Source organism: Parus major, linkage group LGE22, assembly GCF_001522545.3.
Source record: "Parus major isolate Abel linkage group LGE22, Parus_major1.1, whole genome shotgun sequence".
Taxonomy (NCBI): domain Eukaryota; kingdom Metazoa; phylum Chordata; class Aves; order Passeriformes; family Paridae; genus Parus; species Parus major.
The window spans coordinates 486680-498798 of record NC_031798.1 but is presented as its reverse complement, the minus strand read 5'-3'; the positions used below and the strand labels follow the sequence as shown (position 1 = coordinate 498798).

The 12119-nt window shown below is 53.6% G+C and overlaps 1 protein-coding gene across 1 annotated transcript; it reads right to left on the bottom strand.

The window, feature by feature from the left end:
- Window positions 1–1172: 1172 nt before the first annotated feature.
- LOC107215678 (keratin, type II cytoskeletal cochleal) lies at window positions 1173–11701 on the bottom strand. Its single transcript, XM_015652042.3, has 9 exons — window positions 10968–11701; window positions 10069–10277; window positions 7456–7516; window positions 6742–6837; window positions 5897–6061; window positions 5312–5437; window positions 3742–3962; window positions 3203–3237; window positions 1173–2346 (listed from the first exon to the last, which is right to left on the bottom strand). The coding sequence occupies exons 1-9, from the start codon at window positions 11352–11354 to the stop codon at window positions 2159–2161; spliced, it is 1488 nt and encodes a 495-aa protein (XP_015507528.1). The 5' UTR covers window positions 11355–11701; the 3' UTR covers window positions 1173–2158.
- Between the last annotated feature and the right edge of the window lie 418 nt (window positions 11702–12119).

Sequence of the window (12119 nt, the reverse complement as noted above, 5' to 3'; positions counted from 1 at the left end):
CCCCCTCCCCTCTGTCCCCGCTGGGGGCTCAGCCCAGGCTCAGGGGTCTCTGGGCTGGGTCAGGTCCAGCTCTCACCCCCTTGGCACCCCCAGCTCCTTCTCCCAGGGCTGCTCCATCTGCTCATCCCCCTGGATCCATCCCTGGGCTTGCCCTGACCCAGGGGCAGCACCTGCCCTTGGCTTTGTTAAACCTCAGGAGATTCCCACAGGACGCTGCTCCAGCTCATCCAGGTCCCTTGGGATGGCCCCGTCCTTCAGGGGTGTCACCTGCAGCCACTCAGACTAACCGTCCTTCCCAGGTCCTGGAACCCAAAAATTCAAGGAGCAGCCATGGAACACTTGGAAATCCCTGGTAATGCAGAGTGAGATTCACAATTCCTCTGCAAGTACCCCAAAACCACATAATTGCTGCCCAAGTATCCCAAAGCCACCCAAAGAATGACAAATGGTGGCACCGTCTCCCCAGACTGGCTCAGAACAGCTCCAGCTGTTGGACTGGGGTAAGAGGCAGTTAAGAATCTGCCAAGGATTCACTTCCCTTCCCAGAGGAATTGACATCCTCAAGTGACCCCAAAGCCTCTGGCTCCACAGAGCTGTGGCTCCAGCCAGGGTTTGTCTCCCCAGGGCTGTGAGAGACAACCCACCCTGGGATGGGCCCAGCTCCCTCCAGAGCCCCACAAGCAGAAGGAATTGTGTTCTTGCTCCAGGTGACCCAGACCCCATCTTCCAGCTCCAAGGAGGCTCAAACATTCCCACGAGGGAGCCGGGGCTGGGACAGGGAGGGTGGATCATGGAAGCAAACCTCCCCACGTTTCACATTGCACTGGGACACATAAGGCTATTTTCCAGGATTTTTGCTGGGTTTTTTTCCAGGGAATCCAGGAGCAAGGGCTAAAATCCCACTCCTCCCTCCCATGAAAATCAGATTCTGTTTCAGTCCTGAGCTCAAACCATGACTCTGAACAAACTCCCCCCATCCTTCTGCCCAAACTCCAGGCAGACAAAATCCAGCTGTGCAGGCAGCAAACCCCAAACCCTTCCCCGACCCATGGCCCTGTCCCAGGTGACAGAGCTGGGACAGGCTGCAGACATGGCAAAAAGGTGATTCCTGGGTATTTTCCAGAGCTCCTGAGCACCTAGGGCAGCAGAAAGAACTTGGCTGAGACTGGACATGCAGCTAAAAGGGAAACTTTATTAAAGGACTCATGAGAAACATAAAAAGCATCAAAATCCAACCCAAACCACAATGCCTGGACAGGGCTGAGCATCAACACAAAAACTGGGAGCAGGTTCTTGGAGCTAGTTCCCTAAAAACTCTTCCTACTGCAGTAACAACAATTTCCCTGGCATGTTGAAGACCCATTATGGCAGGAACAAGGAGTTTTTGGAATGGGGCATCAACTGGACCCTGGCTGCAGGAGACTCCAAGTATCACTAAATACCCTTAAATAGGGAGTGGTAAACAGAGATAGACACCCAAAAATAGAGAATTTATCTCCCAATTCAGTGGCACACATGGCATTTAAAGCAGTTTTAGATCCCTCAAGCTTTGGGCTTCACTTAAAGAGAGGGGAAGGATGTGGGAGGTTCTTGGTTTTTGTCACACACAGCCTGAAATCAATCTGCCAGAGTTGCCTTTGGTCAGAATAGCTTCAGTCACAGGAGAATGTTAAATCCCAACCCTGAGCCCATTTCAAAAAGAAAATAAGGGGAGACCCAAACCTGTTTTCTTCCTAGTATATTTAAAAAACTCAACCCAGGGTGAGCCCTTGGCAGGGGCTGAGGAGCCTGAGGGATTAGAGCTTTCCAAATCCTTTTAAGAGGGAGAGAATCTTCTGGTCTTTTGCAGAAGGACAGCAGAAACATGGGATTTACCTTTCCAAGGGTGAAATCCAGTCCAGAGCAGGAGATACCAAGCACAAGGGTAACAGCAGTGATACCCCACCTGCATCCTGGGATAAATTTCACCCCACAGGCTTGATCCTGCTCCCAGAGAAATGGTTCAAATCCAAGAGTGCAAGATCAAGCCCAGGCAGGGGGTAGGGCCTCAGCACTGCAGGAGTTTTACAGCCAATTCATCCTGCAAAAGGCACCAAGACTTTTCTTTCCATGCTTTTCTCCTCTCAGGTGCTGGGAATGCCAAGCTCCATCCTTGGAGTTACTTCCTGACGCTTCTCCGGCTGGACGAGGTGGTGGTGATGGTGTAGGACTTGGAGGAGCCTCCAGAGGAGAAGCCGAGTGCTCCACTGCCCATTCCCGATCCCAGGCTGAGGCCTCCTCCCATCCCTGCTCCCAGGAAGCCGCTGGAGGTGGAATATCCGCTCCCACCGCTGGAGCTGACCACGGCTGGGACAGGAGAGGAGCAAAGTCAGTGTGAGCACCTGGAACCTGCACCCAGCTGGGCACCATCAGGAAAGTCTCCCATGGGATCATGGAATCATTTGGGTGGGAGAACACTAATGCCCACCCACTAACACCCCTGCCATGGGCAAGGACACCTCCCACTATCCCAGGCTGCTCCAAACCACATCCAACCTGCCCTTGGGCAATTCCAGGGATCGGGCATCTTCTTGGAAATCCATTCCAGGGCTTCCCCATCCTCACAGGGGAAGAATTTCTTCCCAATATGCCATCTAAACCTCCCCTTTTTCAGTTTAAAGTCCTTCTTGCCTTGTCACTCCATCACCCAACCTGGCTCAAGATCCCCTGAGGTTTGAGAACTCATGGAGAACCCCTAGAAAATCTATGGAGAATCCCATTTCACAAACACACTCAGCTCATCTCCTGGTGCCCCAAAGCTGTGGGAATGTGGTTCCCCAATTCCCAGCAGGAATTAAGTGGCTGAAAATCAGAGCCAGTGGTTTGGAGCATCCCTGAGAGAGCAGCTCCTGCCCAAGGTCCAGGCCAGGTGAGGATCCAACACTTCCCAAGCTGGAAAAACACCTGTGCACTAATTCCCAACCCAGGGAATACACTTCCCATTAGTGCTTTTCTATCCATGCAAAAATGGGAGGAAAGGAAGATCAATGCTGCCCCAAGTCCAGTTTCATCTGGATGAGTTGGAGCTGAGCTCAGGTTGGAGCTCCAGCACCACCCCCAGCCTCAGGGTGGGGCTGAACTGGGTGAACTGGGACACTCTGAGCCCCCTTTTCCATGGTTTTAGAACGAGGCAGAACCACTACAAACAACAAAATCCACTCACAGATGTTGACGTTGCCAACTCCATCCCCAGCCAACCTGTCGGAAAAGACAAAGGGAAGGGGAGGGATTAAACTCAGCTTTCCTTGGTCTTGGGGGTCGAGGAGGAGGGCAGAGGCAGGGAGTTACTACTCCAGCTGTAGGAAGATCCCTGGACCCTCCAGGGCTTTATTCCAGCCCTGCATTTAACAGCTCTGTTATTGCCATGGTGGGGGAGAACAGAGCACAGAGGTTCTGTCCTAATTCCACAGGGTTTTCCACTTGGAAATGTTCTGTCACAGCATCAAGCATGATGGAAACCAGTTTTTTCCTTCTTTGCTTATTTTCCGAGTTTTTTTCCCCAGAATCTGCTAGCTTGGCTCTTCAGCCAAAGCATTTCCAGGACCAGAACTCAGTTTTTCAAAGGTTTCCTTGTCTGAAATTCCTTGTGGAAATGGGCACTGGGTTCTCAAGGTGTCCCCAGGCAAATGGAGCAAAGGGCTGGATCCTTCCCAGAGGAAACACAGGGAATCTTTGCTCACCAATCCCACCACGTGTCCTCACCTGCTCTCCTCGCCCTCCAGCAGCTTCCTGTAGGTCGCGATCTCAATGTCCAGGGCCAGCTTGACATTCATGAGCTCCTGGTATTCCCGGAGCTGCCGGGCCATGTCAGCCTTGGCTTTCTGCAGAGCAGCCTCCAGCTCCTCCAGCTTGGCCCTGGCGTCCTTGAGGGCCAACTCCCCACGTTCCTCAGCCTCGGCCACGGCCGCCTCCAGCTTTGCTCGCTGTGGGGACAGAGCGGCCACATCAGGGGACTCCTGATCCCTGGAGGAGGATCCTGAGCCCAAAACCTCTGGATCTGCTGCCCAGTGCCCTTTCATGAATCTGGAGCTCAGCTGGATCCCTGGGACTTCATTCCTACCCTTTTTTTGGACATTGGATGGAGATGGAAACTCATCACTTTCCAAGGTGATCCAAGAAGGATCTAAGTTCCTCTCCACTGGCTACAGTTTTTTCAAGTGATCCTCAGCTTCCCAGTGCCCCACATCCCACAGATCCCTTGGGGTTCAGGAAAGCTCAGGTTTTCTCTGCCAATTTCCCCAGAGATTTTTCAGAGCTGGCCAGTCTCTGGCTGAGATGTGGGTGGGTGTGGACTGGAGCACACCTGGAGCTACCAAACACCCAGATCCACCCCAAGACCAGCCCTGTGGTGCCCAGAGAACCCCAAACCCCCGTGTTTGGCAGGAAGGGCTCCCAAGAGGCTTTGTGCTCCCATCCATTGTCCAAGGGAGCCCTACCAGGGCAGCTCTTGGCTGGTGCCAGAGCCTCCCTGCCCTGAAACCAAATAATCCGGGATGAATCACCAGGTTTATCTGAGGCATTGGGAGCTCCAGGCCAGGCCTAAGCCATGGCCCTGATAAAGTGATAAAACCCCAGTGAAAACAAACAGAGCTCCCCAAATCTCTGTTTGTGTGCCCAAATATGGTGTTACCTTCTGGGAAAGGGAGTGGACAATGATCCCAGGAACTGGGGGGTAAGAGGACAGCATGGGGGACCCTCTGTGTTCCAGGGACAATTTCGACTTGTCCTCTCCCAAATCAACTGTCCTGGCAGGATCACCCTGCTCCTAACACTCCCCCTCCTCCAACAGAACTGAAATCCTACAGGGTGAGCAGTGCAGCCACCCTGGGAATGGTTCTTAACAGACCACAGAATTGTGAAGGTTAGAAAAGATCTCTGAAATCACCAAGTTCAAGGTGTTGTGTGACATCCAGGCCCCTGAAACATCCCTAACATCACAGAATGTCTGGAGTTGGAAGGGACCCACAAAGACCATCATGGCTTGGCCCATGACAACCCTAAAAATCCAACTAACCCTGAAATACAACACGTGAGAGCATTGCCCAAAGGTTCCTGGAGCTCCAGCAGCCTTGCAGCTGTGACTCTTCCCTGGGGAGCTCCTGTTCAGTGCCTGACACCCTCTGAGGGTAGAAGTTTTTCCCAATATCCAACCTGCCCCTCTCCAGACACAGCTCCAGCCACTTCCTCAGATGGTGTCCCTGGTCCCCAGACGGATCAGTACCAGACCCCAGCTGTGAGGCTGGAGAAGGACAGGAGAAGGGCAGCTCCTCACCTGGGCCTTGGCATTCTCAATCTCCCCCTGGATCCTCTGGATGACCCTGTTGATCTCCGTGATCTCATTCTTGGTGTTCCTCAGGTCGTCCCCGTGTTTCCCAGCTGTCACCTGCAGCGCCTCGTACTGGGACAGAGCAGTGGGACACAAAGTGATGGGATGAGGATGGCAGGGAATGAGTGGGATAGAGCACCCCTGCCTCCCCCCATGGTACAGGGGATACAGGTGTTGACAGAGTTGGAGATCATGGAATCATGGAATGGTTTGGCTTGGAAGGAACATTAAAGCCCATTCACTGTCACCCCTGCCATAGGCAGGGACAACTTCCACTATCCCAGGCTGCTCCAAGCCCTGTCCAGATTGGCCCTGGACACTTGCAGAGAATGGGGCAGCCACAACTCCTCTGGGAAATCCATTCCAGGGCCTCCCCACCCCCACAGGGATGAATTCCTTCCCAATATCCCATTTATTCTCGACCTTTTGCAATGGGAAGCCTATCCCTGTGTCTCATCACTTCAGGCCCTCTCCAGGTACTGGAAGGGGCTCCAAGGTCTCCCTGGATCCTTCTCCCCTCCCAAAGCTCACCTTGCTCTGGTACCAGGACTCGGCCTCGGCGCGGCTCCGGTTGGCGATCTCCTCATACTGGGCCTTCACCTCAGCGATGATGCTGTCCAGGTCCAGGTTCCGGCTGTTGTCCATGGACAGCACCACCGAGGTGTCAGAGATCTGGGCCTGCAGCTCGTTAAGCTCCTGCAGGAAAGCCAAGCCCATTAATCAGCAAGGTTTCGGTGCCCTTCCTTCAGAAGCCAATTAAAGAGAGAATCCAAGGAGAGAAGGGAAAGGGAAGCAGGTAAGAATTCCATCAAAGTAATCATTAATTAGGAGGGAACCAACCTTGCAAAGCTCAGAGCAACAACCAACAGCAGAGCTGGAGCTGTTTATCCCTACTTTGGCAGCAGAGCTGCTTATCCCACTGTTATCCCACTCCTTAGACAATAACCCAGTTGGTTGCAGAACCTGGAGGGGCCAAATTCCAGCACCTCTCCCAAGGATGTGTGTCCAGCTCAGGCAATACCTGATCTTGCAAACAGTGAGGAGGAAGGAGCCTGGATTAAACAGCTTTCCTTCATTCCTGTCACACAGCACCACCTCCCCAGCACTAAATCCCTACAAACAACATATTTTCCTTGTTTTCATACACACAGAAAATACAATGTCAGTCCTGTTATGTCTGAAATCCATCCATTCCATATCCCAGACAGGGAGAAATCCGTGTGACAATCCATGGGAATTCAAAGGAATCACTTCATATGCAGGCATAGTTTTGCTTATGGAAGGAAAGACTCCATGAATCCATCACCTTCCCCACATTCATTTTCCCAGCCAGCATTCCCTGTTCTCCCCCTCTGAAGAAGCAGAAGGGTCCTCACCGCCTCATGGAAAGCTCTCAGGAAGTTGATCTCATCTGTCAAAGCATCCACCTTGGCCTCCAGCTCCACTTTGTTCATGTAGGCAGCATCCACATCCTGGAGAAATGAGGAATAACCCACTGAGATTGTGGGGCTTTGATGTCTGAGCCCACCCAGCCCCTGGTGGCTTCCAAAGGAGAGTTCCCCAAACCAGCTCCAGGTGTCCCAGTGGCACCACAGGGCACTGAATGCTGCTGGAGTGCAGATCCTGAGGATCCTGGGGATCACCTGGATCCCTGTTTGCAAGTTCAATGTCAGGTTGGACAAGGAGACCTCAGGAAAGATCCCAAACGAAGAACTGGCATCATCGCTGATACCCCTGGGACCCAACAGCTCCTCCCTGCATGGGAGCCTTCCCTGGGTGGGGACCTCAGAGCCTCCCCTGAACTGCCTTTGGCAGGTATGGGATGGAATTCTACCCCCCACAGCTTCAACAGAGCTCGAGGAAACTGTGAGTAGGGCAAAGAGTAAACTGTGAGTTGGAGCAAATGTGGGGAAAGGGCTGCAAACATTGATGATCCATCCCAGGGAAGAGCCGTGGCTGCCCCATGCCTGGAAGTGTCCAAAGCTGGATGGGGCTTGGAGCACCCTGGAACCACAGAAGGGGGCCCATGCAGGGCTGGGAATGGGATGGGCTTTAAGGCCCCTTCCCACCCAACCCATTTGAGGACTCACCTTCTTGAGCACCACAAACTCATTTTCAGCCGCTGTGCGCTTGTTGATCTCATCTTCATATCTGCAAAAAAAAAAAAAGGGATTTCTGTGAAGTTAGAGCCTGGATAAAAGGAAAAACATCCCAGTGAAAGGTTATCCCAGTTCTCTTCTCTATCCCTCCATTTCTTGAGAGCCAGCTCAGCAATTCCCCAAGTGTGGTGCCACAGATCTGCTCTGGATGAGCTGCTCCACTCCACAACCATCACCTGGAAAGCTTCCCCTCCCTGCTTTCCCATAACCCTTAAATTCTCTGTGCTTCAGAAGATTCCTGCTCCTCCTCTGGGGAGCGCTCAAGCTGTGCCCCCACTTTGTCACCAACCCTTCAGGGAGCAAATACAAAGCATAGCAAAACAGATCAGACAGAGACACAAACAGATTCCACCAACTCCTCTAGGCTGATGGGACCCGGCAGAGCTGCTTCCACTCTGCACTTCTGTATTCCAGACTGTTGGGAACATTTTGCAGGTGTTGAACACATGGAACTGTTCTGGGAGGAGCCAAAGGTAGTTAATTACCCTCATTCTCCTCCAAAGCCTCACGGAATTCCAATCTTGGTGACTCCTCTTATTTAGGTATTCACCCTCAGATGAGGGGCTCACCTGAAAATCCCCAGGGGTTCATCTGAAGTTCTCCAGCAGACAAAAATCCCTCTCCATGCATTTTTACAGAACCACCATTGATTTGCAAACCTGGACCTTGGAGCCCACCTGGACCTTTCTGTGCACTCCCAACCTGCCCAAACATCCAGCCCCAACCTGCTCTGGGGGTCTGGGAATCCTGAAAGCCATCCAAGGAACAGAGCAGAAAGCACTTTGGCTGATTGGGAATTGCTGTTGCCAGGTTAAGGCTCTTTATTTACATGGGCCCTGTATGGCCAGAGCTGGAATTTGCCTTCCAAAGCAGGAGATGATTCACCTTCCCAGCCTCCCTGCCCCTCCCTCCTGCTCCCACCTGGAATTGTGCCCATCCACTCTGGGATCAATGGACATTGCCCCTTTGGAGGTCAGTGAGCTGCCAGTGCTATTCCAGAGGAATAAATCCCAGGAAATGACACAGAGGTGCCACCTCCACACACAACGGATCAGCAGAGAGAGGTAAAAACACTGAGTTCTTCTGGAATGGATCATCAAGCTGGTCAATGGACTGGTAAAACACAGAATCTTGGAATGATTTGGGTTTGCAGGGACCATAAAGTCCATCCCATTTGCACCCCTGCCATGGGCAGGGACACCCTCTGCTATCCCAGATTGCTCCAAGCCCCATCCAACCTGGCCTTGGGCACTTCCAGGGATAGGACAGCTGCAGCTTCCTTGGGAAAGCTATTCCAAGGCTTTCCCACACTCACAGGGAGGAATTTCTTCCTAAATTGTCCAATATTGTCCCAACAACCCTTCTGGAATTCCAGGACACTCTCACCCCTTGGAACTGAGCCCCGTGGGCAGCATGATCCCAGCTGGCCCCACACCCTCTCACACTGCAATTCCTGGGTGAGAGCCTGGGTCTCATCCATGGAGGCTTTCCTCCCCTAAAATCCCCTGGGAATTCCTGTGGAAACCAGACCTATGGAAAAGAGGCCACAGGCACCCCCAGAGAACATCATGGTTTAGGTTTTCCATCTATAAATGAGATTTTCTCCATATAAATGGGGAACACCAGGTTCTGCATTCTAGTTACTGCATCCTCACTCTCTCAGCTCCTAATTCCTGCTTCCCTTTTGTTAGCACATAGAGGGCTTGGCTTTCCACAGATCTGTAGGCTAAAGGAATAAATCCATGAGTCCATGAACTGGATCCATGGGAAATGTAACTAAACTTTGGGTTTTAATCCCTCTGGCTGCAAACCAGCTCCTTGCAGAGATTCCAAGGCCACCTGTGGATGAAATAACGGAGACAAAATAACCAGGCAGGGCTGAGGGAAGCATCATTCTCAAGCAGCTCTTTGGGAATCTCTGGGTATTGACTCTCGCTAAACACACCCTGGGGATTATCAGATCTGTTTGTTTGCAGTTCCTGCCTGATCCAGTTTGCCAGCTCCGTCCTATTCTTCCCTTCCCTTCTCAGAGGCATTTCCCAGCCGGGCTGGGCCAGGCTGGGCTGGGACAAAGGCCGCCTTTCTTCTGAGGCCCCTCCCAGGTGACACTGAAAAGTCACTGAAGAATTGCAGGGCAGCTGCTCCATTCCCCACCCAGAGAATGAGCCAGGAGCTCCTGCGGAACTCTTGGGGCTCTGGCAACCCCAAACAGCCACTTCTGACCCTGAGGAGGCCCCAAAGCACCACTCAAACCTCAGGGAGGCCCCAACTGTCACCTTCAACCCTGAGCAAGCCCCAAAATGCCACTTCCAACCCTGAGGAGGCCCCAAAGCAAAGCCAAGAGGATGGAGGCACTGGCCCATGCAGGAACAAGATGACAGAAATAACAAACAACAAGAATCCAGGCAGCTTCCCTGGACTAAACACCTCATTCCTGGCCAGAAAACATCTCCCTCCCTGGCAGGGGAGCCAGGGACATCTGTGCCCAGCCACTGGCCCAGCTGGCAGCTCCACCACCCCATTAGGAGGACACTGATACTTCACTTGGTCTTGAAGTCCTCCACAAGGTCCTGCATGTTCTTGAGCTCTCCCTCGAGGCGCCCTTTGTCCGCCAGGAGCCCGTCCAGCTGCCGCCGCAGGTTGCTAATGTAGGACTCAAACATGGGAGCGATGTTGCTTCGTGTTGTCTTCTGCTCCTGGAGGAGGCTCCACTTGGTCTCCAACATTTTGTTCTGCTGCTCCAGGAACCGCACCTGGGAGAGAGCGCAGGGGTGATTTGGGGTGGTGGGAGAGAGGGGGAGCTTACACTGCTGGGAATGGAAAAACTGGGCTGCAGGTGGTCACCAGGAATTTAGGTGTTCATGGGTAGGACCAGAGGAGGGTCATGGAATCCATGCTAAAGAGGGTGGCTGCTCTGGGACCTGGTTTGTGACTTTGAGGCTTTGGATGAATTAAAGACAAGCAGAGTCTGCTGGGCTGACACTTGACAGAAACAGTCAAGTTTCTGTCTTGAGTCCCAGACCTCAAACCCTGCAACTGCTCCAACTCCAGGGCTGGATTCCTCACATTTCGGGGATGCCAGAGCGGGATTTACCCAAGGTCAATTAGTGCAAGAGAGCCAAACTGGGCAGGGCAGCATAAACACCCGGAGCAGGCTCTGGTTCCATCTGCTTTCCTGGAACAACTCCCTCCAGAAGCCTCTCCCTCCCCAGATTTGGTGGTAAGGTGGGGCTGCCGGCTTTGCACCCATTTGGGCAATCCCAGGTAAATCAGGGCTGCAAAGGCAGCCCCGGCAAGGCAAATACCTGCTCTGTGGGCAATGCCAGCAGGGCTTTAATACATCGGATAATAAGAATTATTTGATTGCAGTGGGCAAGTCCCACCACATCCCGCCCAGCTACTGTTCAGCACCCCCAGAGCTCTGAGCTAGCCCGAGTCCTCACCTTGTCAATGAAAGAGGCGAATTTGTTGTTCAGGGTCTTGATCTGCTCTTTCTCTTCCTTGCGGACCCTCTGGATGCTGGGGTCGATCTCCAGGTTGAGGGGCGTCAGGAGGCTCTGGTTGACGGTGACCTCCTGGATGCCGCCGGGGCTGAGGCTGCCCGCAAAGCCCGCTCCTCCATAGCCGTATCCCGAGCGGACGCTGAAGGAGCTGCCCCCTCCCAGGCTGATCCTCTTGCTGGCCGAGCCCAGGTTGTAGAGGCTGGCGCTGCCGAAGCCGCCGGCGCGGCCGAGCCCGGAGCTGCGGCTGGAGGACACGGAGCTGACCCGCACCTGGCTCAGGGCTGGCCCCGCGGCCGAGCGGGAGCTGAAGGTCACAGAACGGGACATGCTGCTCCAAGGGTCGGTGCGGGCGGTTCGCTCCTGCAAAGCTCAGGGAGGTCTGCGCTGGAGCCCAGGGGCGTGAGAGCTCTCCCGCTGCCTCCCCTTTTATCCGTTAGAAAAGCTGGGCTTGGCCCAAGGGCACAGCAGGGATCATTTTACTGCTCGGAGCTGGGTGTGCCTGGCTGCATTCCCACCCTCCGGCCGGAGAAGGGAAGGGCCGCAGGGAAGGGACGGGACACACCTGGCCGTGTCCCCGCTCTGCTCCTCTGCCACCTGCGGGGTGAACGCCGAGCTCTGATCCCCGTTTCCTGCGGATTCCCCGTGCCCACACGGGTGTTGCAATGACATGGGGGGAACACGGGGAATACACATGGATTTGGAAGTGCTGCAGGCGGGTTCTCCCTTGGGCACGGCCCAAAGCTGATAAAGGGGCCCCGGCGCCAGGTCCTGCCTGTTTAATATAAACCAGGACACAGCCCGGGCCCTGCCAGCAGCACCCAGAGTCTGCCTGCCCAGGGGGAGATGTTTGCTCATCCCCCTCTTGCTAATCCCTCAAATCAATCCTAAAAACCGAGGTGGGTTAGGAGGGTTGCATGCCACCCAATGTTTAGTCCACACTCAAAAGGAGCCAAGAGGATTAAAATCCTGGCTCAGCATTCTGGGTCCCAGCTTGAATTTTGGGGTTCTATGAAGAAAAAAACTGGGTTTCGGGGTTTTCACCATTTCCAAATAGTCCCAGAGAGCCTCAGCCCTTCACTGTCAGGTTGTAAA

What these genes read in the sequence shown, in the direction of transcription:
- LOC107215678 (XM_015652042.3), bottom strand. Translation starts at nt 11,354, where the DNA reads ATGTCCCGTTCTGTGACCTTCAGCTCCCGCTCGGCCGCGGGGCCAGCC. An exon ending in GTGGAGGACTTCAAGACCAA is followed by an intron (nt 7,517 to 10,068) that starts GTGAAGTATCAG and finishes TTTTTTTTGCAG; the next exon opens with ATATGAAGATGAGATCAACA. An exon ending in CTGGAGGGCGAGGAGAGCAG is followed by an intron (nt 3,238 to 3,741) that starts GTGAGGACACGT and finishes CTTTTCCGACAG; the next exon opens with GTTGGCTGGGGATGGAGTTG.